Source organism: Varanus komodoensis, unplaced genomic scaffold, assembly GCF_004798865.1.
Source record: "Varanus komodoensis strain SLA01 unplaced genomic scaffold, ASM479886v1 scaffold12, whole genome shotgun sequence".
Taxonomy (NCBI): domain Eukaryota; kingdom Metazoa; phylum Chordata; class Lepidosauria; order Squamata; family Varanidae; genus Varanus; species Varanus komodoensis.
Window position 1 is genome coordinate 24538731 of NW_025335349.1, and position 24682 is coordinate 24563412.

Sequence of the window (24682 nt, forward strand, 5' to 3'; positions counted from 1 at the left end):
ATAATCAATAAGAACAATTCGATATCTAACTAAAGCCACATCATATCCTGCCAAATTCCTAAGAAGTTTTAACCTGGCTCCAAAAATAACAGCAGCATTGGCACCAAGCAAGCCTTCTGGGGGAAAACATTCCACAATTGGGCAGCCACCCCCAAAAAGTCCCATTTGACTTGACCTTTTAGTTTTTAGTAATTCCCTCATTTTAGAGATGCTTTCAATTTTGAAATAAAGTGTGACTGCAATTTCCCTTAGCAATTTCCTATCTGTTATTCAGACACTGACCAGACTCAGTTACTTAGTGACTTTACTCCACCATCTAACTTCATACTAGTCCCCCAAAACTGAGAAACATTAGTGTAAGGTGTATGTTCTCTTCAAGCTGGACAAATTATTATTTTAATACTATTTTATTATTTTAAGAGTCTGCATCTAGGAATAAACTCATACTGTGATGAAGCAATAGCTCCCTTTCTTGAGGGCATAAGGAATTTTGAAGATTTTCACAGGAAGGGATCCAGACACATTCCACATTGACCTAGCATTTAAACTACAGCAGTGTTGCAATGGAATTAAATGTGCATAATTTTTAAAAATGAAAAGTGTAGTGCTGAGTATTAGCCAAGAATTTGGGTGATCCAGTTCTAGCCCTCACTTCGCCACAAAGCTGACTGGATGACCTTGGGCCAGTCACTGACTTTCAGCCTAACCTACTTCACAGGGTTGTTGGTAAAATGAAGGACCATGTAAACTGCCATGGGTTTTCTGCAAGAGGCAAAGAGGCCAGTATCACTCCCCTTCTTAGGGGCCCATTTCAATAAGGCCTGAACTTAAAGGGACATGCAAGTTCACTTTTTGACGGTTTAATTGGATGGTCTTTACAGTCACAGCCAAAGATAGGCAGGTGCCACTGCAGCCCAATGTGCTCCACTTGGAGCACCTAACTTTTTAGAAAGCACAATGGCATGTTTTGACGTCTTCCCATCCCCTGGAACTGGCAGCCAATGAAACAGGGTGGGAAAATTCAAATCCTCAGTGACACAGTATGTGTTACTTATCAGATTTTACACGAGAGGTGATCAAAAGCCAGGAGGGCCATTGGCTTTGTGGGCAACTTGTCTCTCTCAGTGTAGGGCTGACTTGGTGGGGAGGGTAACATGTAGCCCTGCAAGATAGGTTGCCCTGTGATTCCATCAGCCTTAGTCTACATAGCCAAGAATGGGAACTGGGGGCTCACAAGTTCCCCAGCTGTGAGGTATCATGAGAATTATGGCAGGTCCCCAACAGAAAAGTTCCTTTTCCTCCAAGAGAAATTTGGGAGGGGAATCTTTCATCACAGACTAATCACCAGTCTGCAGTCAAGAGCAAAACCTTACTGCTTTAAAACACAGTATTGTCTTGCAGTTGATAGACCTGCTGCCATCACCAGACTTTTTGTGCCAACTGGAGAGGCTGGGCTTAAGAAAGTGACTGCAGACCCAGCAGTAAAGCAGCTTCAGGAGCTAAGCCTCCTTTAGGAACAGGTCCTGGAGCATAAAAATGCCCTTTTAGTAATAGGATTCAGCAGGAAATTACTTGAGCTGAAGTGCCTTAGCACTGCAGGCAGTTCTACTAATTAAACAGAAAAGTTGCTTCCAATCAGGCTCGTCTTGCAGGTGCAGCCCTTCCATTGGCCAGAGCGCTCATTCACGTTACAACCACCCCCCTCCTCTGCATGAGCCCTTGAGAGCAAAAATTTTGCTTGCAGTATGATCAGAGTCATTGGAAGCCTAGCTTTTGCTTGAGGGCAACAGTTCAATCCCTCATAGGTCTTGAAGCATAAAATCATGACTGTAATGTAAACTAGAGAGACAATTATGGAAAGAGATATGAATGGCCAGGATGAGGAACTTTCCAAAATCCTCAAGTTGCTTGGTGCCTTCCTATTGCCATGTCGGACTGCCAAAAGCCTGGTTGTTCCAACACAGAATGGGAAACAAAGAAGCTGGGAATGTCTTTCATCAGTGGTTTTCAGCCTGGCGTCAATGAGATGATCAGTCATGGCAAGTTCCCTTGGAAGACAGCTTGCCTACCACCTCAGGCCCTCCTCTGCAATGTATGGGGTAAGGAAATTTGCTGCGGGTGCGCAAAGGAGCTCAATTCTTGCTGTTGCACAGGCCTAGTCCCCATCCCACATGGTCAGTCTATATACCCCAAAATATTCTCCAGAATTCCTGAAAACGTCCAAGGGGCAGTATGGCAGAGAGCTGACAGGCGGAATGCATGCTTTGCGTGCAGAAAGCTCCCTGGCATCCTGTTTGAGTACTAGGAGATGCAAAACGCTTCTCTCTGCCAAAGACTCCTGAAGGGCCACTGCTGTCCAAAACAGACGGACAGGGACAATTTGACTTGGCATCAGGCAGAACGGATCCCAAGATGAAAAGCTGCTGACAGGACTCCAAGGCCTTGGTACTCATGCTTCCCATGCATGGGCTGCAATCATTATTGGAAACTGGGTAGAGGAAACCCAAGTCCTTTAGGTCTACAGATTAAACACAGAGCCATCTCCCTTTTCAGACACTCTCAATAGGCTCCTTCTCTCCCATCCATCAAAAATGTGCGACAAGGCACTTGTGTAGAACAAGGCGGTTTGGGTGTGGGAAGCATTTTTAGACCCCAGTGTCCTCGATTCTCATTTCGGAGCAGTGAGCGGAACGGAGAGCCCATTGCGATGTCCTCAGGGTGGGCAGGCCCCCTTCTTGGATTAACAACTAATGGGATTTAGCTGCTCCATCCAATATCCCCCTTCAATACAGAAAGGGAGGGGACTAAATGCCACTCTGGATCAAAGACACCCCCTCTTCACACAGAAGCAGAGCACAGTTAAGCTGTTTCTAATTAAAGTCAGGGCCTAAATGTCCATCACCATTTCTGAGCCAGCCACAGCAACCCCAGCCAGAAGGATGGACCTTGTATGCTACCAGGAACAGTGGGGTGGAGGGGGGGCAGGCAAGAAGAGAAGTAGTAGGTGAGGCTTTTAAAAATTAGTCACCAGCCAACATGGAGACTTTGGGTGGAAAAAGAGCCAGGCGTCTCATTTTTTTTTGTAATGCGTAGGAGCCACAAGCTTATCTCATAAGCCCATAATCCAACCCACCGAATTTTACAAACTTCTCAAGTGAACAATTAAGCTGGACAACACTTAACGCACTTTCAACTCCCGATGCACATTGGGAAGAGGGAGCAGATACCCGGACTCCACTTCAAGGCGAGGTGCACTGCACTCCTGGCTTGTTGTTCCCCTTGTCACAGGGATAAATGGTGTGCCTTTGGACCATCTCAGGAGCTGCAGAGCGCCACATACACCTCCTGTCCCCTGAAAAGTCCCAATCACCAGACTGGAGCCAGCAGCTACATAAAACAAGTTTAATATCCAATGGGAGTGCACAGAGGTTGTGGTGCATCCAACTGTTTGGGGGGGGGGCAGAAAAAACACATAAAGGGAGCCATGGCCCAGAGAATGAACAACTCAGAGAGGAGGAAGAATGGAGATCACTTTACACCAAGCAAAGGGAGCTGAAGTTGGGGTGGGAGGCGAGAAATAGAGGAAATACATAATTGCCAGGATGGGGGAAGGGGGCACACTGTACCAACACTGTTCAGAGGCAGGGAGTGACCTGAAAGTTACATGCAATGACCTGGGTTTGATCCTAATACAATCATTAACCCCCAAAATTAAAAGGGGGGGAGATTAATCCCCCACTTCCCCTAGCATAGATAAGGAACTTTTCAAGAGTTAGAGTTCATCCAAGGGCGGCAGAGGAAGGAGGGAATGACCTGTCCAACAGGGCAACATCCATACTGTTGGCAGCAATGAAAAAGCTTTCACTGGCATGAAACTCCCAAGGGGAGTAAAGAGCAGCTTAGTGGGAATGTTTAGCAGGTGGGATGCTCCTGCAGGGGCACACGCTCCTCCCAGATGGAGAGCAGGTCAGGAAGGTAAAGCAAGCAGTTATGTCAGCTGCACAGGTGAGCTTTTGGTAGCATTGGTCCCAAATCCCCTGCAGCAGCCCAGGCCAATGCCCACCCAAGCTGTTCTGCTTTGGGGAGGTGATGGGGAGGACGGAGACGGACTACTGAGGGCTCTGGTGCCATTTGGTCTGAGAAGGCGCAATGCAAATGGTCCACTTCATCAGCGTCAGCTAACCGTGTAGGTCACTGATGAGATTTAACAGGGTGATGGCTAGGGAGGTAGGAAAGACGCGTCCGAAGTTCAGTATTGCTGCAGTCTCATGGATACCAGCAGGGGGTGCTGCCCAATGTAAACGGCACAGAAAGAGTACGCATGTTGGGGACAGAAGGATGCTATAATTGATCCTATTGATCACCGATGCCCCTTGATCAACAGGCAAGAGAAAGGGGCCCTCTGCTCATCTGAATTCCCATTTCCTAGAATGCTCCCCCCTTGCACTCGTCCGTCTCTGCCTCCCTGCACACAGTACAGCCACACAGTCCCTTTTGCCTCCTGGGTTCGTCCGCCCCACCCACTCCAACACACACAAAAGCAAGAAGCAGCTGCCACTGAGTATTGGTCACCTCCAGTCAAAGAGAGCCAAATTTCACAGACCACCAAGAAATACAAAACTGACCAACAAAAAAAAAAGAAAGAAAAGAAAAATAGAAAGAAAAAAGGCCACAGAATCGGCACCCAACCCCCAATTGCCCCAACCCTCCCGCCACACCCATATATTTTATTATCTCTATATATATATTTATCACACACGCACGCGCACACACAGAGACCGTGCAAAAAATCCTGGCAGAGCCAGAACATGAGAAAGAGAGAGGAAACCAAAAGTTCACCCCACCCCACCCCACCCCCACCCCCACAGCAACCGGTGCCGGCGAGGAAAAGCAAACCCAACGGGGGAAAGAAAGGTGGGAACGGGGGGGATCAACCCAAAAGAGAACCGACAGTGAGGGGCTTTCGCCCACCACCCTCCTGCTGCACTCATTTCTTGTTCTTCAGCTGGTTGGCCAGCCAATCCAAGCCCTCATAGAGGCCGTCCCCACTAGTGGCGCAGGTGGCCTGGATGTACCAGTTGCGATGGCGCAGCGAGTGCAGGCCCAGCTTGTCCGTAATTTCAGCCGCATTCATGGCATTGGGGAGGTCCTATATGAGGAAGCCGAAACAAAAAGGACTGGTTAGGAGCAGGAGCCCGGGTGTACTTCTACAGGACCAGATCGTTTTGGTGTTTTAGATCATCAAATTACAAAGGAAGCCTCAGGAAGCCGCCCTCGAAAACCATTACAGTGCGATGCATTCGGCATCGAGGACTCTTCCCCGGGAACATTTCAACCAGTACCTTCAGGGCAGCTCCGGCATCTCTAGACACCACTGTATTAATCTCACCACACCAAGTGACAGTCAAAGCAGCTCTGTAAAGAAAAGCTATCCTTTTTGCTTCTAGGGTCCCCGCCCAGCTTACTTGGTCCTCCCAACAGGCCACTCTTTCCCATCTCAAACTGTGGGCTTCTCTATTAGCTCTTCCTACACTAGCTAGATGGGAAGGCCTTTGCATACTTGATGCAAAAGAAAAATGCAGGTTGTGCACCGAGGAACCTTGCGTATCTTTGTTTCCGGGGCACCACCTGTTTTGCTACCTCTATTTATAGGAAATAGAAAGGCACAGGATCCCTGCCAGCAGGCGGCCAGCTCATGGCTCCTCCTCCTCGCTTTGCCAAGTATTACTCTGGCGCTGTGCATACCCCTGCACCAACAAGCAACAATTTGGTGCCAAGCTAACTGCAATGGTACCACATGCTGGCACTCTATCCAGTGCCCCCTTACTGTATGGCACACTCCAGTTACCTTCCGATGCCTTCCTCCAGACAGCCCAGCCACCTGAAGTGAAGGAGGTGGGAACCAAGGGCAGGGTGTGTTCAGCTGCAGAACCCAACCCTTGGAACCCTCTCCCTGGAGAGGCCTGCCTGACACACTTCTTTCATCAGTGCCAGACAAAACCCTTTTTATTTTCCCATCACTTAAAAACATTTTAAAGAAGGTTTACACCAGGTTCTTCTTCCTTTTTAAGTTTTAGTTTTAATTGGGTCAATATGCTTCTCATTTGATCCATAAAGCATCCTGAAAGCCAAAATTAGAATGGAAATGCCTTAAATATTGTTTCGCTTAATTCATACAGAAAGTATTGCTATGCCCACACTTTTTCAAGCATGTTTTCATAACTGTAAGGGCTAGAAACTTGCTTGAAACACACAATATACAGAAGCTGGGTTTCTTAGGAAACAGAATTCTACTCTTTTCTGCACCCCCACAGAACCACAGCACAGTTTGCCTCGTCCCTGGGGTGTCAAACATGATGCTTGTGAGAATAGGTTTGCCTGGATAGCTCTCTTGGTGCCTGCCAGGCTCTCTGCCTGTCCTGGTTTTTATTTTATTTCTTATAATTTATTTCAATTATAGTTGTTTTTTTTAACTTGAAGCCTAAAGTGAAGTGCTGCTCTCCAATGCCATCATTATTTGGGTTTGATAGAGTGCTTTTAGTGTTTTGGAACTCAAAGCCTGCCATTGTAATTAGGTTCTTGGGGAAATTACTTTTCTTTTAGTATCACCAGTTTGCCTTCCAGGAAATGAGGCTGGCCACTGCCATCACAGCAGCCATTTTATGAATGAGCAAGCCACCCTCCCCCGTGTGCGTAGTAGCCTTTCTGTGAGAGCACCCATTATTCAGAAATGCCAATGGATCCAAGAAGAATGGACCACCTGCATGATCTGTGCAAGTTTACATTTGTAGCCACAAGAATGTGGGATCTGTTTTGGTCAATGCCGCGCACAGTAGCAGCGCCTGACTTGCAACATGCACTCCTGCATGTCAAACATGAATGTGTGCTTTAAAGAGAGGCTCAGGAGGCAGGTGGGGATGGATTATACGTGGCAGGTACAGCTGAGTCAACTGATAATCCTGTTCTCTCTAGGGAACTTGGCATCTTTCACGAAGCTCTTTGAGAGGACCCTTGCCCAGGTTTGCAATCGAAGAGGTTTCCCTACAACTGCCTCTGCCAACCTGGGGTCCTCTAGATACACTGGACTACAGCTCTCATCATCCACAGCCAGCATGGCAGTACCACGTTGGGGGTGGCTGCCCTTGAGGATGGGTGAGCATCACCTCATGGCTCCCAGGACTGTCAACTCCAGGCTTTAAACCGCAGCAGCATGTAGCTCCTAACGAAAGAGGCAGGAAGTTAGAGAGGAGACAATTCCTCAGTATCTTTCACAAGTGGAGAAGCTCGGAATTAGTTCAGGCTGTCAGAGAGGCTCGACTGACAAACACACACACACTGATCTCCAAGACTCTTCTGCCACCCTGGACCAACCTGCTTGTTAGCAAAGACAAGGAGAACAGCGTCTCGCAGTTCATCTTCTGCCAGCATCCGCATCAGCTCCTCGCGTGCCTCATTCACTCGCTCCCGATCATTGCTGTCCACCACAAAGATCAGACCTTAAAGAGAGAAGGCACTTACAAAGGTCTGGCGTTAACAAGGGACATCTTGCAAAACAAAGCATGTCTGTCTGCAGGGGAAATAGCAACCTATGAAAAAATGCAACAGTAGATGAAGAAACTCTGAAGATTACAAGGAGAGATGAAAGGAAAAAGTTCCCCATTGGAGACTCACAACTATTCTGCTATAGATTCACCGGGGGGGGGGGGGGGGACCCATGGCACAGGCTCACTCACAACATCTACCAGTCTTTTCCTGCAAGCAGAAGAGTTTGGGGGCAAACAGCAAAAGCTATGTCTTTACTTGTCCGCATCCCAAAAACACAGAGATACCGCAATACATCCTGAAGGAGTACATTATATTTAAAGGATCCAAGTACATTATCTGACTGCAGATTATAAAAAATAAATGCTAACATGCAAGATAAACCGAGGCTCCCAGATCTTCCAATTAACCTCCACCCTTCATCAAGAATTGCCAGGCTGGCTGCAAAGGTTCTAGGAGGGAAAGACTTGTGAACAGTTTTGGGATCATGTTGGTACAGCACTGGGCTATTCCAGGATCCTAAGATTGCATGTGGGGGAACAAGATGCCTCAGTTTCTTTAGACATCTTGTTGCATAGCTAGTATCTTAAGTTAGTAGGGTCTTATTTCATTTTAACCTCCTCTATTTCCACGTAGTTTACAGATACTGCATGATCCGTACTGTCAGCAGAGCCCAAGACAGGCACTCCAAAGGGAACCTCAGGGATTTTAGTCAAAAGTCTCACTGACTCCCTCCAGCTGCTTGCGAGTCACTGTGCTTCTGTTCCAACCATCCCTATAGGATCATTTGGGGGTGCTGAGCCTCCGGCCTCGGATCCCAATCTAGCCCTCTTGGGGTACTCAGATAACCAAGCCCCTTCCCCTGGCCCTCCATTTCTGAATGAATATTTATTTATTTATTTTTCTAGCATTTTACTAAAAGTCTCTGGATGGCTTACAAAGGGATATGTGGTAGCTTCTGGTTTTTGTGCAGCTTCCCCATCCATTCTAAAAGGCCGAGATGCCTCTCTTGAGGTTTAATTTCCAGCAGGCAAAGCTATAAGCTGAAAGATGGCAGCATCTGCCCCCAGCTTTAGCCCTGCCCACTCCCACCCCAAAACTTATCTGAAATGGAATCCAGCCCTCATGGTGGAAGAGGGTTATCACACCTTGTTTAAACAATGGCTTAAGGAGCCACGGAGCTCTGCTAAACTCTTTCAATTTGCTACTAAAAACCCCCCACAGTGGTTCAAATTGTTGCTCCAAGTGTGTGTACAAGCCTCATAGCTTGTTAGGAAGAAAACTGGGGATGGGGCAGAGGAAGAAACAAGCACTGAACATGCCCAGTGGTAGAATTCCACCTCCCACTCCTTCCCGTTTTCATACCTTGGGTGTTCTGGAAGTAATGTCGCCACAGGGGCCGTATCTTGTCCTGGCCGCCAACATCCCACACAGTGAAGCTGATGTTCTTGTACTCAACTGTCTCCACGTTGAACCCTGAGGAAGAGTGGCATGGTTAGAACCAAGCTCTGCAGAGTAGGGAACTCAGCCCTCCCTGCAAGTGAGGGGAGTCATGAATTATACAACAGAAGGGGGTACCCAGGGGCAGGAATCAGCAGGCGGCTTCTTGCACGTCCCTGCAGGTTTATGTCACTTAGAGACAAACACATTGGTAGTGATGCAACTTTCCATATGGATAGAGCTGCTTTAGGCCCCAGAATTCGGCAGGAAGATGCATTCTCTCTTCCAATACTTTATCTGCCATTTATGGAATGATGTTTAAAGGGGAAGCGCTTTTGGTGACAACCAGGATTGTAAAAGGGCCCTGAACCTCAAAACCAGCAAAACATGCATTATCACAGAGAAGTTTTCAGCACGTACAACCCAAATTCATCCCTTTCTGTGCAGAATCTGAGCTATGCATCAACAGTAGATTTCAATCAACTAAACGCTCTAATATGACTAATTCTTAAGTACTCTCAGCATTGAGTCATCCCTTGCAACATAATTGGGCAAGAATCAGAAGGTGCAATCCATGAAGCAGCACCACTACACAATCTGTTCCTTTCCACAGGGTTCCAGCAGAAGTATTACTGATGAATGGAGTCGCACAGCAACGGAGCACAACCAAGCACACTTCTAACACAACTGGAGTTCCTCAGTGTTTTCCCCTGGTTTCTGGTAATTTACATTTAGGATGAAGCTACGTTTTCAAACTTCCCCTTGTCCTCATAAACTTTTTAAAGGAAAAACCAGGTGGTCCTGTTGTAATCCAAAGTTTACAGGGCAATATCAACTGCAGCCAGCTGAGACAGGGCTGAAATGGAACTGGCAAGGTAAGGAACAATGTACCTTTGAAGAACAATTGCTGAGAGAACAAGAGGAAAAAGTATTACCCTGTTTGTGTTTTTCCAGATACCATCTGACCAGCTACTTATGAAATTAAGAATCTGGACCAGATCCATAGCCTTCCTTAATGTGGTGCCTTGCTGATGTATTGGACTACAATTCCCATAACTCTTCACCAGAATGCTGACTGGGAATTGTGGGAGCTGTGGTCCAATAGATCTCTCTTAGGCCACTGGGCTGGGAAAGGCTGAGATGGACCCTTGAGTCTAATCCAACAGGACTGATATTCCTGCTATTCGAGCACCGCTCATGAGAAGTGCAAGCGGCATGCAGCAACCACCCATCCTGTCGACCCACTCGATTCCATGCCTAAAGAGGAGCAGAATCCCAGCTACTAGGCAGACCCCACCCTGATACAGCCCCCTTCCAAGGCTGGAGATGAACCTCAAAACACCAATAACAAACCATGTTTCGACTTGGCATCACAGGCAGTGCTCTTGTGTCTGTGTATGCATGTTTTACGTTTCACTTCTGATCTTGCCACTCCCAGTTGTGTGAGTCACCCTAATTAATCCTGCTGTGTACCCCATCAGGGAAGCAAAAAGCTAGTTCAAATGACAGGGAAAATGCTTCAAAATGGACCTGAACCCACCCACACACCCACCCCATATTTCTAAGAATAAGGACTAAATTTCAGGTGCTGAAAGGAAGAGGGGATAGAACAGGGAGGAAGTGGCTTGCTTTTATTGATGACCTGAGGTGACAATCATACGACCAATTTCAACATGCAGCCATCACATGACTGCAATGCCACCCTCAAAAAGGAAGAGGAGGGGGAATGTGCTTCTCTGGTCATTAGCACAGAGACCATACCAATAGTGGGAATGGTGGTGACGATCTCTCCCAGTTTGAGCTTGTAGAGGATGGTGGTCTTCCCAGCAGCATCAAGTCCCACCATCAGGATGCGCATCTCCTTCTTGCCAATCAGGCTCTTCAGCAGGTTGCCAAAAATGTTCCCCATGGCAGCAGGTTCAACAGTGCAGGACTTGGTTTCTTCTGTCCAGTCGATGTCAAAGGACAAGTCCTATGAAGCGAAAGGGATGTTAACAGGAGCAGGGACAGCTCATCCCAGCATGCCTTGGGAGGCAAAACACCGCTAGAGAAATTGGTCTGAACTCTCTTAGGAGTTATCCAATGGCAAGGAAGCTGTAGCCTCCTGATGTTGCCAGACTGACTGTAGGCCATGCTGGCTGATGATGGGCCACAGGTTCTTCAATCCTAGGCTAGCAGGTCCCACAAGATATTAAGTCCAGCAAAGAGTGAATTGTGCACTTTCCTCTCAGGCTAATGGCTTAGTGGCTAAGGGTGAATTCACACATACAAGCACAAAACACTTGATTATACTTTGAAATCAGCTTCAATTAGGGATTTGTCAGCCCCCTTTCTTTGCAGGTGTTCAGGAAAGACCTGAAGACTTGCCTGTTCTCAATGGTCTTCCAGCATGGGCTACTAGATTTATTGGTAAATTCTGTTTTTATTGGTAAACTCCATTTTTATTGACTATGATCTTATTTTTATTGTATCCAATTGTGTGGTCCTTATCTTGCATGCCAGCTTGAGAAGGTCTCAAAGATGCATGCAGCAGCCAGTCACTGAATGTACAGTAAACTGAATCAACTATAGAAGCTGAATCTGAGGAAGTGTGAGGAGATACTGACCCTCTCTGTGGTATGGCATCTATTCACCACCCTCCCAGTAATTATTTCATACTTGAATTTAAAACTCCCTTGGAAATACACTTTCCAATGGAATCTTCTTCCCAGCAAAAAGGGGGGTGCTGCTGAACATGCCTTCTACAAATCAAGGCAGCCTCACGCTCAAAACCCACAGAAATTACTAGCCTGTATTTTTTTTCCATGTTATCCTGCCTACACATATAATTTTGTTATTCCTGTGTGGTGCTGCAACTGCCTGAAAGATAATCCTAATTCTTTCCATCTTATCAAGTCTGCCCTGACTGGTGGTCATCTGGAGGAGAATCTTACTTACCACAAGTCAACATGCTACTTACAAGCCTCTCTATCACGTTGCTTCCCCTCAGTGGCCACGGAGGAATAGTCCCACTTGAAGATTTATCACAGGGCTTAACAAAGCTCATTTCACTCTCCTCTCTTTGTTCTCCAACAAGCATTACCCAATCCCTTTTCCCCTGCCAAAGCTGAGTTGGGGAATGTACTGTCTATCCTCCAGATATTGTTGGACTCCAATTCCTATTAACCCCAGCCAGCTTGTCTAATGGTCAGGGACAAGAAGAGCTGAAACACAGTATACTGGGGACGAGAGATTCACCACCTCAGCTTTAAAAGGAGCATATAATGCAGTGTGAACACTTGGTGAGTGTCACAAGCACGCACCATGAGCAGTGGGAGGTGGGAAGCTCTCATTACTACAAGTGTATTGTTTCATAAAATTAAGCACATAATAAATTGCTACTGTACAGTACCAGCTGAATCTGATGGTCTCAAGCATTCTATTCAACTGACTATCCCTAAGCCAGCTCTCCTTTCTCTCTCACACACACATTTACTCATCAGGAGAATTAAAACCAGAAGTAAACAAGGGAACATGCCAAATTCAATACCAATTAATTTAAGGCATCAGAAAGTTTTCCCAATTTGCACATTTTCAGAGGACCCAGATGGCTGTTTGTTTGTATATTCTCTGTCGCATTATATTAACAAAGTTGACCTGCCAGCATAATACAAGCAACACAGTGAGGACAATTATATCCTTTGCACAGGAATCACATGACCTTATCATCCATTGAACTTCTTAAAATTCAGATAAGCATTCTCAGATCAGAGTTCTGCTCATACCCAAATTCCTCAATGCTTTCCCCCGAGCTTCCTTTCAGTTATCCTTAGGAGGATCTGGACCGTACAGCTCAGATAGGAGTCAACTTGAGTGAGGCAGCTCCTGATACAATGCAAATGGGAACCAGCAACTGGCAGTCTAGGGCCCAGATGCCAATTTAGAAGCTAAACAGGGAATGACAGATGGGACAATAGGATGTGCTGGCAGACCACATGGGGACAGTGCCAGGCAATGTCCTCAGTGGCCATTTCATGAGGGCTGTGTGAAAGATGTTACAGCAAAACCAGGTGCCAGTCAGGGGTCTGTAGGTGAGCGTGTGAACAGAGCTCACAGAAAACCTTAATTTGTAATCTCTGTTCCCAGCTCTCAACATAGTCCTACTGCAAACAGCGCTTTTGAAATGTGTGATATGTTCTGTCCCTTGCAATTTTATTTTCTTTTCTTCAGATTTTCTTTAATGTATAGGGGGAGTCTGGCATGCCTGTGAAGCACATCCCTCCTGTGGCATCTGGGTTTTAAAAAGTGTTTTTTGTTTGTTTGTTCGTTTGTTTTGGAGCTCAGAACACAGCTATGCATTGTACTTCAGCTCCTGAGCTAGTCAGTCTTTCAATCTCACAGTGTGCTTTCACAGAAATGGGCATTTTGTAATTGGCCATACCCACCATTTTTTAAAATGGGCAATCCCTACCTACCATGGCAGCCATTTTGGGAAAGCACAATTTCAAATGTGCCCACCAACCCAAAAAGGGCAGGGATCCCAACTCTACTTCATCGACATACATGCAAAGAGGACTAGCTCTTTCCACCCGCAACACTGCTCTGATTAACCTTCTGAAATTCCAGCACAGGAGGTATGAAGGTCTGGTTTCAAAAGGATGCAACTCGAATGTTCACAATAGGCTATTAGAAACAGAATGTGGCCTTCCCTATCAGGCAGCACCAGCAGTAGAAAGTACAATGCCCATAAATGCTAGCTAGGCATGATGGGAATTGCAGTCCAACACATCTGGAGGCCACAAGATTGGAGAAGACTAATGTGAGACTTATTTCTGTGAACCTGTAAGAAGCCAGCTTGGAGGCAATGGATTTTCTATACCTACTTGGTTTCCCCTATCTCAATTCTCAGTTGTTGACTAAGACAGTCCAGAGAATTTATTTACTTGAGTCATATCCTGCCTTTTTTCCTTCAAGACACCATACATAATCTTCCTCTCAATGTTATCTTCACAACAACCCTGTGAGGTAGGTTGGTCTGACAGTCACTGACTGTCTGAAAGTTATCCATCAAGCTTCATTGCCAAGTAGGAATTAGAACCCAGATCTTCAAGTCCAAATCCAACATTAACCACTTTGTTATGCAGACTATTCTGTTCTATACGGTTATCAACAAAGACAGAGAAGAAGGATTAAAACTTCTATGGAACCTTATGGAAGTTAATGAAATATATGGTGATGGCTTCATTCCATCCTATTTTCTTAATCAAATCAAATACAAGTTGTTAGTCATAGGCTACTAAGAATACTCAGAATAGTGAGCTGAAAGGATCATTGATTTTGATTCAACATAGCTATGCCTTAGTGCTATCTGTTTTAAAAACAGGGTCAACAAGACTACAATTCCCAGAATGCCTTAACAGGTAGAGAAATTTAATTCTGGAAGATAGGAACCTCAGATGCCGCTGTTTCAATAAGGATGCACTCCAGGTTGGAAGAGGAACATCTGATAAGTTGTTCAGCTGTGTTCTTATCTATGCATCAGCTAATTCCACTTTCCCAACAAAGTTATATCCAGTGAAGGAAGGAACTGCAGTAAGACCCACAAGTAGATGGAGAACAGTATTGTGATTCAGAGAAAGGATGGAGAGCAGAGCGGGTCTGTTATCACATTGTCAGCACAGACTTATAAGGGATCTTTTCTCCTGTGTCACAATAATGAAAGGCAAAACGTTGGAAGGGGCACGTGCCAGGCACTGCCCGTCACACTGAACACGCCTGACAAGCCCCATGCAACAGCATTCCTTACAGTGACAGAGCTCATCCAAACTCCACAACCAGGAAATTTGTGGGTTCCCAATTCCTCAAGATCTGGAAGACCGGTTCTGGTCAAAAGCAAAAAGGAGCCTTGTCTCAACTCACGAGGCTCTACTGCCCATCTAAAACCTCAGATGTCTTGGATCCAGCACATATCCCCCTTGGTTTAACTTAGAAACTTCGAGTGTGGGAAGGCCCTAACAGCTTAGAAGCCCAGCTCCTGTTCATGCTGGGAACTACTAGCGCCCCCTTCAGCCAAGGAGCATTTAGTGCCGCTTCCACACTGTTCCACTCCAGCTTTTCAAGGCCCCCGTTTCGGCGTGCAGGCCTGACTACCACTTCTGCTAGATATCACCGTTTTAAAATTACAATAATAAATCGACAGGCGCGGGGGACGCTTAATCTGGTTGCGGCGCCGCGTTCCCTTCCAACAACGTTGCAAGCGCGACACCCGCCGAACGCCGGAGGCGAGTCCTCCTACCGCAAACACCCGGCGCCCCCACCCCACCCCGCCCCCACCCCAGGAGTGCAAATCCGCCCACCTGCGCGTTGCAGCGCAGGAGGCACCCCGAGGATCCGCCACTCTGGCTGTCTTGGCACCCCGGGGCTCGCACTGCCCCCGGAGCTCGCGAACCCGGCGCTGGCTCTTGGCTGCTGGGGCAGCGCAAGAAACCTGCCACCCCCACATTGCAACGCGCGTGCTCCCGTCGCCGCTTGAGCGGCGGAGCTGGAGCTTACCCGACGTCCCCCTCCCCGCCCCCGGCAATGCACAAGCCCCAGTCACCCACTCGCAGAAACATTACGAACCGAACGCACACACAGAAGACCCATAGCCACCCTTCCTAGCCCCCTTCCAGGGCTTCAGCGGGAGACAAGGCAGGGGGCAGCCTCCAAATGCTTCCCGGCTCCCGTTTTTCTCCCCGTTGAAAAATAATAAAATAAATCCAGCTTCTCCCCATTGCCGCAATGCCCCCCCCTTTGGTCTCAAATTGACCTCCGTGAAAGCCCCGGTCGGCCTGCTTCGCTCCTCGTTGCCGTCCCTCCAACGAACCTCTGTCCCCCTGCAGCGACGCTATTCCTTCCATCCCCCGCTTCTAGCTCGCTCGCTGCTGTTTCGCCCGTTGTTCCTGCCGCTGCCACCCCCGCAAGGCGAGCCGGGCCCGAGCACCCACCTGCTCCTGCGCGCGCGCCCCTCCGCCTCCTGCTGCCCAGCTGACTCTGCACTCTGAGTCCCCTTCCAGCCGGAAGCGGCAGCAGCGGCAGCAGCGATCAGGCAGGCCCGTGGACACGACGCTCTCGCGAGAACTCGCCACCCCCTCGCAGCGCTGGGGCGGGGGCGCGCGTGTCGCGAGACTTCCCTCGCTATCATTTCCATGGTAGCGGCTGCAGCGGTGCGTGGCAGGGGGCGGGGAGGAGGGGATGGCAGGTTTACTGTGGCTGTAGAGTGGAGTCCTTGGGAAATATTGTCTTTTTTAATTTGCATTGGTGATACATACGGGTGAAGAGGTGAGTTGCTGCATTATTTGTGCTCTGATAGGAAGCCTAGAAAAGGAGTTTGCTAGCTTAAAATGCTCTCTCGCGCACATTCAAAAGCTGGTTTTTGTATTTCGTAGAGATCTATTGGATGAAGTTATTCCTGACATTAGAATGAAATTGTGGGGGAAGCTTCAAGGGTGGATGGTGGCATTATGTAGTTTAGCCACTAAGAGGCACTGGTCTTAATTGTAAGGGAGGGTGAGACAAATGAACTCCCATTCCAAACCTAGAAGAGAATCTCACGTGCCATGGAAAACTGGAACATCCAGAGCATTCAGAGGTGGATCCAGATTTACTCATGCCACAGACCCATTGAGACCAACCGGATTTAAGTTGACTAATGATCATTTTATTAATTTTGGTAGGTCTACTATGAGTAAAACTGCATCTGGATCCAACCCGTTCTATATATCTTGTAAAAGCAAAAGATTTTGAAATAACAAACTCAAACTACTCTATTTTGATTATCTCGATTTCAGTACAAACACACATATGAATGAAAAGACATATTTCTAAAAATACATTCATTTCAGCACCAAACGTATATCCTTTCATTCACATGTAATGCCACTATGCTATCTATCAAATGTTGTAAGTGTCCTTAAGTCTTCAGTCCCTTGCATTACAGGAGGTGAGCAAGTACCCTTCCAATTCCACCCTGTCAGGTTTTTTTAGCAGTGAAAAGGATGGTGAGAATAAATTTGCACTGATTGTGCATTACATCCCAGGAAGCAGGTAGATAATTTAAGGGGATATATAAATCAGTAAATATTAAAGAGTGTTCCAGTGCAGAGTTTATCCATATAATATCTTCCTCCAAAAAGAGGCAATTTTGGGGTATCCAATTAAAAGAATAATTCCTTGTTATGCTTTCATCAGTTAGCTGGTTTAGACAAACCCTTATTAAAGAGACAATGTGGCATCCAAAAAATAAAAATAAAAAACTCAGAACAAAATGCTTTGCTGAAGAAGATGTAATTTGAGATCCATAGATGCTTTGGATACAGACACTAGAGTGGTGATCTATTGATCAGGCATATTGGGACAGTCCAGTTTTCTATTCCAATCCTTTGTACCCCACTTTGTATATCTTATTTACTTACCAATAATAAGTATAAACTTGTGTCATGGATCAATATAACTGATGAATCTCAATAAATACATCTCATAGTGATTGTGAAAGCAGCAGGACCAAACCTAGATTCTAACAAATGTCGCAGCTGCAAGTATCGTTACTCAGATGTCAAATGCAGAGCTGAGAAATACAAAAAAATCATCATTTGCACCTTGTGTCAAGGTTAACATAATTTATCCATCCAAGTCTACCGCAAAAACATTTTCTTACCAATTTCTAAAATTGAATTACCCTGTAGAATCAATTTAGTATTAGAAAATAGATAAAAAATGTAATTGACATGGCATTATATGTCACATCTCTCTAACAGTCAGTGCTTTTTTTGTAAAAAAAAAAAAAAGTGCCGGAACTCAACTCACATCCCAGCTGGTGGTAAGCACACACACCAGTCCCAAGCCAAGCAGCATCCCAAGCAGCTATCTCTCACTATCAGATAGCAGATAGCAGACACAATAGCAGCCTGCAGGCAATATGTTAATGATGTTTGCTGCTGATCTGCTACACTGTTCAAAATCACTTCCTAAAATCCATTGAAAAAAAGGTGCATTCTATGACAAAAAAAGCCCTGCTTACAGCCATAACTGTGGGAGGAACTCTTTGCATTTTAATGTGCTGAGAACCTAATGCCATCCTCATGGAGAGAAGATCCATACAGGAAAATTCCAAAAGTGACCATGGTGGAAAATCTTACCTAAGTAGATGAGACTGAAATTTGGTATAGGTCAAAAAATACGCCTAGTGCTATAAAATGAAATCTGAAAAAACCAAATCCACCCTCTTTAATTGGAATTTTCAGCCTTTTCAAAGGTATTCATGGCCCAGAGGAACCCACAATAATTTATAAAACAAAGCACCGAGTTTTGAAAACATTCCTCAGGTATAGGCAAGAGGAATTCCATGAGAATCTAAACAATCTGAGTTATAGTATTCAAGTTAAGTGTATTTACCTTATTTTGAAACTGAACTTCAAGGATGCCCATCTATGTCCCATGAGATTTCATTAATCAAAGTAATATTAAATTAGCAAATTTAATAAGTTGATCCCTGGAGAGTTTTGATATCAACCACAATTGCTCGAGTTACTTAAACAGCTGAAATAAATTTAATGACTTTTTTTTTAAATTAGAGCAACAATATCTCCTCCAGGCCCATCTTTTGAAACTTGGGTCAGAAGAAGCTGTGGTGCTGTGAGTGGAATTCCTAAGCCATTCTTTGTTTTAGTGTAGGCGTGAACAAACTTTCCTCCCAAGCAGAGCAAACAGATATATAAATTAAAATAAAGCTGTTTCTCCACTTCTCAGAACTCTCCTTCCTTCTTTTATGGGTTGGCAGCTTGAACAGAAGGATGACATGCACTCCTCGGGGTGGGCAGGTGTTCTGTTGCAGATCTCTGTTGTAATGGGATTTCGGGCATTCAGTTGAGTTGTTGAATGTTATTAACCCCCCCCCCCCCAATCCTGATAGAGCCGTTATTTAGACTGTGAACCTATACCTGAGAGTAAATTCCCTTGAACTCAACAGTATTACTTCTGCATAGGTTTGTATAGGATTATCCTAGTGAAACAAGAAATGAGAATAGCTCATGAGAAAGAAGAGTGAAAGGGGATTGTCTTCCTTCTGCTTCTTATGAATGTTGTTGACGGCATATTGAAAAGGAGAGTCTAGGTAGATCACTTGCTCTCCCCAGTTTATCCCAAACTGGGAATGCGTTATCTGGTGTTCTAAAGCCAGGCATCAGCCATTATTATGTAGTAACTTCTGTGCAGACATTTATGAAATATAGTAGAAGCATCATTTTAAATAATGGCCACAGCCAAGAAATGTGTACATGTATTAGCAAGGCTATGCAAGTTGCAATCAGGACTTGTTATAGCTAGCTTTGACTGTGAAAAGAGGCAAAAATCAAGTTCATTCCCTCCTACTCTTCACACCAAACCACATCCCATGTCTTGCTCTTACTGCAGCAGGAACTGAAATGAAGAGACAAGTCTTCAGGTGATCCTACAACAGCGCAGAGGTAAATAAACAAAGCTTATTCTTTGCTGCCTTGATCTAAGACTGTACCTTTGAAATACACCCCGTCCCCCAGCTATGAATGACCAAGTTAAGAACAACTGCTGCTTATAAATGAACAAACCCGGAAGTCCTGCCTTGTCCTTGAGTGGCAAGTAGGCACCTGCAGGTGCTTGGTGGCAAGAAGAGGGAGGAAGGAGGGGGGAAGGGAAGAATGGGAAGGGAAGAATGGGAAGGGAGGGAGGGAGGGAGGGAGGGAGGGAGGAGGGAAAAAGCAGTGAGTAGTGAAGTTGGAACTAGTTCTGCAGTGGCAGTAGAGCTACAGTAGTTTTTCATGATCATGAAAAATTACATGCAGTTAGTGTATTTGGTTTGTAACCATCCCTCCAAAACATAATTCTGATGCAAGTGCAAGTGATGCATTGAAGAAAAGAAATAAAATCACAATCGAAACTAAAGTGGAAATAATAAAGTGATCAGAGAATGGTGAGATGCCATCTGTCATTGGAAAAGTATTAGGCTTTAGTACTTCAACAATCAGATTCTCTCTCTGAATCTCCCCAGTTCCTGTAGTTATTTTATTACTACTGTATTATTATCATTATTAAAATGCTGTATTCTGTTTAAGATGTTTTTGTGTATATGGAAGTGTTTCTTGCATGATATTTGCATGACTTACATACAAATTTGACTTAAAGACAATCTCAGGAACAGAACCTGTTCTTAACCTGGAACCAGGTGTAGTGCTAGATTCCCCATGAAAAGGCATTTGTGGTTTGAAATACACTGGCTTTGGTCATATGAATTAATGAATGCCTGCACTATTCCAAGGACCTCCTTTGTGCTTTGTTCATTTGGGTGGTTTTGTTTTGTTTTGTTTTGGACTCCTTTTTAAAGCAAGAACAATATGGCCCAGAGACTATGAAGATACCAGCAGACCTATGACAGTGGCCTGCAGTCCAGATTTTGTGGCATGCAAGTAATCCACAACTGACTACTGGGCTGGCACTTTTCCCATGTACAAACGGACTTGTGGCTTTTGCCACTGCAACATTTTAGGAATAAGCAGGATTAGGAAATAAATTCATTGGATCTAATCCAGTTAATTCACTTGGTCTCTGGCATTCTGAATATAAACTGGGTTCTGTGGCGATTCAGGGAGCCACCCACTGGCCCTAGTCATCACTGGACCAGGCTATAGAGTACTTCAGATTCCCAGATTCTGAGTCAAAGACAGTGCAAAGTGGGAACAGCAGGGAGGTGAAGCCATCAAGATTGTCTCCACTGGAATGTGACCCTAACTAACAATCCTAGGTATGTCTATTTTGAAGGAAGCCCCATTGAATAAAAATGTAAGGCCCTATTCTACAACCCATGACTATATCTACACTGTGTATTTGTTTTATACTACTGTAATGTATGGCTTATAGCAAAAAAATCTGGGAATTGTCATTTAGAGTGATGCTGAAAATTCTGTCAGAGATACCTATCCTATTGCTTCTCTCCTGCATCCAAACTGCTATTCTCAGTGCCCCTTGGGAAAAGGGAATGGCTCTAAAATCAATTTAAACCTACAGCCTAATTACGCTTTTGTAATTTATTTATTGTGCCATAAGCTTTTACAGGCTGTAGCTTGCTGTGTTGCATGAAATGGTCTGGAATGTTTGGTAGGATAGTGGGGACAGATTGCTGTTTTTGTACTTGAGACATACCATTTGTTGCTTGGTTATAGTAGTTTGAAGATAGTTTGAGAGGGGCCACTGCTTATTTTGTTCCACTGTTTTCACCAGTGAAATCTCACCACTTTCACCAGTAGTAAAAGGTTTTTGCAAAAAACAAAAACAAAAAAAACCCTCTTTTGCAAGGAGAAAATAGCGAAAACCTGCAAAACATGTTTGACCAGAGCCAGCAGTGAGACAAAAGGATAGCTCTATAAGCCATGGGAAGCAACTTCTTTCTCAAAACTTTCAGCTCTCTCTCAAAATCTCTGGTCCATTTCCAGGCAGAGGTGTCCTTTCCCCGGAGGAGGCTAATGACACTTCCCCATTCACATTTACTCACTGGATTCAATGAAGGTTCTTCCCTAGTAAGTGTGTATAGAGTTGCAGCCTAGCAGTGCAATCCTAAGCATATCTACTCCACTGGATTCCATGGGACTCACTACCTCATGTCAGCGTGGCTTACTTCTAAGTATACATAAGATTACACTGTAATTCAATGATGGAGGCTACCTTTAGCTCCTCAAAAAAAAAAGGGGGAGGGCAGAGGTGCAGCAAGCAACACAGAGGCTTTCAGTCAAATCAGTGTCACTACCATTATACATGGTAGCTGGGAGGAATCCAGACTCTAGTGACTCCCAAGAGAATAATGAGGAGCCCCAGCAGAAGCAACATTCAGTGCCAGATGAGATTTTTGTCATGCTTTGGGTGATTGGGATAACCAGCCAGAGCAAAATCCTGTTTGTGCTGTGGACTTACTATAAGATGTGCACCATCACTGTACCATGAACTAACCTGAATGGAAATTAAGAGTTTCGCACACACATTCACACGTGTACGCATGCGCAGCAGCAGCCATGTGCTGTGATAGTTCTTAGAATCTCCCTCAGTGTCACACATTTTAATATGCCTCTCTTCTCTACTGTTTCCACCCTGTCATTCATACAGTTGGCTGAATTTTCCATGTGTTCAAACACAACCACTCCCTGCTGAAGCACACAGAGAAACTCCTGCAGTGAAGTCATGGCTGTGGGTGGAGACCAAGCTGAGTTCAGTGTGGAGACCTGGTCCAGCTTGACTCACAGCTTGTGGGTCCCTCCTGGGCTGGGACCAGAAAGAAAGGCGTGGGCAAATAGCTGAGAATCTCTGGCTTTACCTCACAGAAAGGTCCTCCATGCACCTTTAAGGAACTTCGTCTCTATGGTCTTCCAGGACCTGGTGCAAGGAAAGAGTCTCAGTGCATGGGGGATCCCTTGATTCAGGAGTAGGCAACTTGCAGCTTTCTAGGTCTTGTTGGATGAGAATTCCCACCAGCCCTGATGCCTGGTCACATTGGCTGAGCTGATGGGAGCATGAATCTATCCCTTAATGTCTTCATTTTATGGCTTGCTTGGAAACTAGTTTTTCTGGAGTGCCAGAAGCAGGGAAGGGAAAAGTGCTTCAACACTGCCATGCTCGTACTCACATGCTCTTACCACAGTCAAATGCTCTACCACCAAAAATTGTTCCCACAGACACACTATTTTCTCCATGTTTTTGTACCACTTTCATCTGGGGTGGGTGGCAAAGTATAATTTTTTGTAATCCTGATCATGCACGTTCACTTGACTGACCTGGGAATGCAGGGTGTTGTTGCATGGAATATTCCAGTTCTAAAAATGTGTTCAGGCTTGTGTTTTTGTGTGCATATGTGTTTGTCACTCACAATGGAAAATTGAATCAAGGGCACAGTCCATGACTTTTCACTTTTTTGTTTCCACTTCCTGTCTCACCCCATCCCCTGAAAGCCTAAAAAGTAAAAGATTGCTTGGGACAGAAATATCAGTGATTTCTTTTTCAGAATATTAGCCATTTTTTTCCTTGCACAGTGATAGTTTTAAAGGCAAATTTGCTCCATGGCATCTATGCACTAATTCAGTTAGGTTTCTTATATGTGTCAATTATTTTTTTACAATTAATGTCATACTTTAACCTGGAACTTGAATAATGAAATGCCTCTGAGCATTTGAAAAGTGCCTTTCCCTCTTTTCCAAGTATTTTCAGCCATAGCACATGCAACTGCAAATGGTGGGACAGTGAGGAAAGCTTCCACACAGGCTTGAGGTCTGAAAGTTCCCCTTTACAATTATCCCTCAGAAAAGACACCTGAAGAAAAGGAACTGCAAATTCAGGCCGTTTGTGGGAGCACTAAGGAGGCATGACCTGGAAGAATGCAAAAGCTGGTGCAGACGCATGGGAGTTGTTTTCACTTAGTGGCACCCCTGCTGCCATGAAGCTAAGTGAGGTGACTACCATAAAAGGTAGCAGCATAGGAAGACAGACGGTTCCCCTAAACCATAGGACACAATATTTTGGGGAATCTAGGTCAGGGCATAGTTCATGGTGTAGGACTGGGATAGAGAATGTCCTTCCAGATAGTGTTGGATTGCAATAGCCATATTTATTATATATCTAACATGTTTTCTTTCAAGGAACCCAAGGCAACTTGTATAATTCTCTGCATCTCCATTTTATTCTCACAACAACCCTGTAAGCTAGGTTAGGTTGACAGTCCATGACTGGCCCAGACTCATCCCCAGTGGGGACTAGAAGCTGGATCTGTTGACTCCAGTCCAACACTCTAACCATGACACTACACCAGCTATCTCTCACCATATGCTATGCTGGCTAGGGCTGATGGGAGTCCAGCAACATCCATCCCCATCCCTGATGTAGGAGACCTTGCTTGGACTTGTGCTGCTTGTAAGGGGGCATCCGGGAGGGGGCTGTAGGTACCATTTGGACTCCCAGTCTCAAGCACCTAAATGAGTTACAGCAACATCTTTCCAGCCCTGCAAGTGAAAGAGGTGAAAGGGAAAACAGAGGCTGTTGCTTCCAGGCATTTATCAGCTCCCTGCATTTTGCCAGTAGTCTTTCCTTGCTTCTCCTTGCCTCAGTGGCTACCAGTTCAACAAGTTCTCACCCTCCCCCACCTTGTATTCCCAAACATATCCTTGTGCAAGTGGCAGGTATAGATTTTAATTTAGACTTTTGAAAGATTCTCTGAGCATCAGTTCCATCTGGAAAGAAATGTCACCCTGGGACTGATTTGAGCTGCAGCCCTGCAGTAGCCACGTAGTAAATCACTCCATGGAGCTGGCGGCAGCCAGCGCCTTTCCCTGAGACAAGTGCCAGGGCCTGACAGAAGTCAACAGGAATTTCCAGAGGCTGCGGTTTGGGCTGGAAGGAGATGTTCTGGCGCAGAATAAAACACTCACATATCAGGCTAATTGCATGCATGCATGTGCACACGCACACACACCATGTTGATTAAATATATTAATCACATGCACTTCCCACACTTATTGAGCACTCAGTGACATGTGCCTGAAGTCCTGAGGCAGTCCATCTGTTTGCACTATTGTGGCCAAACTGAAATCTATACTCTTAGGACACACGTTTGCACTGCCATTAGGCTTCTCATATACACAGGCATTTTTGCTAGCATTTACCTGTAATGATAAGT

The 24682-nt window shown here is 45.4% G+C and overlaps 1 protein-coding gene across 2 annotated transcripts; it reads right to left on the reverse strand.

Moving 5' to 3' along the window:
- Positions 1-4860: 4860 nt before the first annotated feature.
- ARF3 (ADP ribosylation factor 3) lies at positions 4861-16012 on the reverse strand. 2 transcript variants are annotated; one of them, XM_044421896.1, is made up of 5 exons: positions 15948-16012; positions 10744-10954; positions 8908-9018; positions 7372-7496; positions 4861-5149 (listed from the first exon to the last, which is right to left on the reverse strand). In XM_044421896.1, the coding sequence occupies exons 2-5, from the start codon at positions 10889-10891 to the stop codon at positions 4988-4990; spliced, it is 546 nt and encodes a 181-aa protein (XP_044277831.1). In that variant the 5' UTR covers positions 10892-10954; positions 15948-16012; the 3' UTR covers positions 4861-4987. The 2 variants fall into 2 exon arrangements, with proteins under 2 accessions (XP_044277831.1, XP_044277830.1); XM_044421895.1 differs by lacking the exon at positions 15948-16012 and adding an exon at positions 15827-15901.
- Between the last annotated feature and the right edge of the window lie 8670 nt (positions 16013-24682).

Bases quoted from the DNA above. Each gene is read 5' to 3' on its own strand.
- ARF3 (XM_044421896.1), bottom strand. From the start codon at position 10,891: ATGGGGAACATTTTTGGCAACCTGCTGAAGAGCCTGATTGGCAAGAAG. The intron at 7,497-8,907 runs GTATGAAAACGG...TCTCTCTTTAAG, and splicing joins TTACTTCCAGAACACCCAAG to GTCTGATCTTTGTGGTGGAC. The intron at 5,150-7,371 runs GTTGGTCCAGGG...TTCCTCATATAG, and splicing joins TTGTCTTTGCTAACAAGCAG to GACCTCCCCAATGCCATGAA.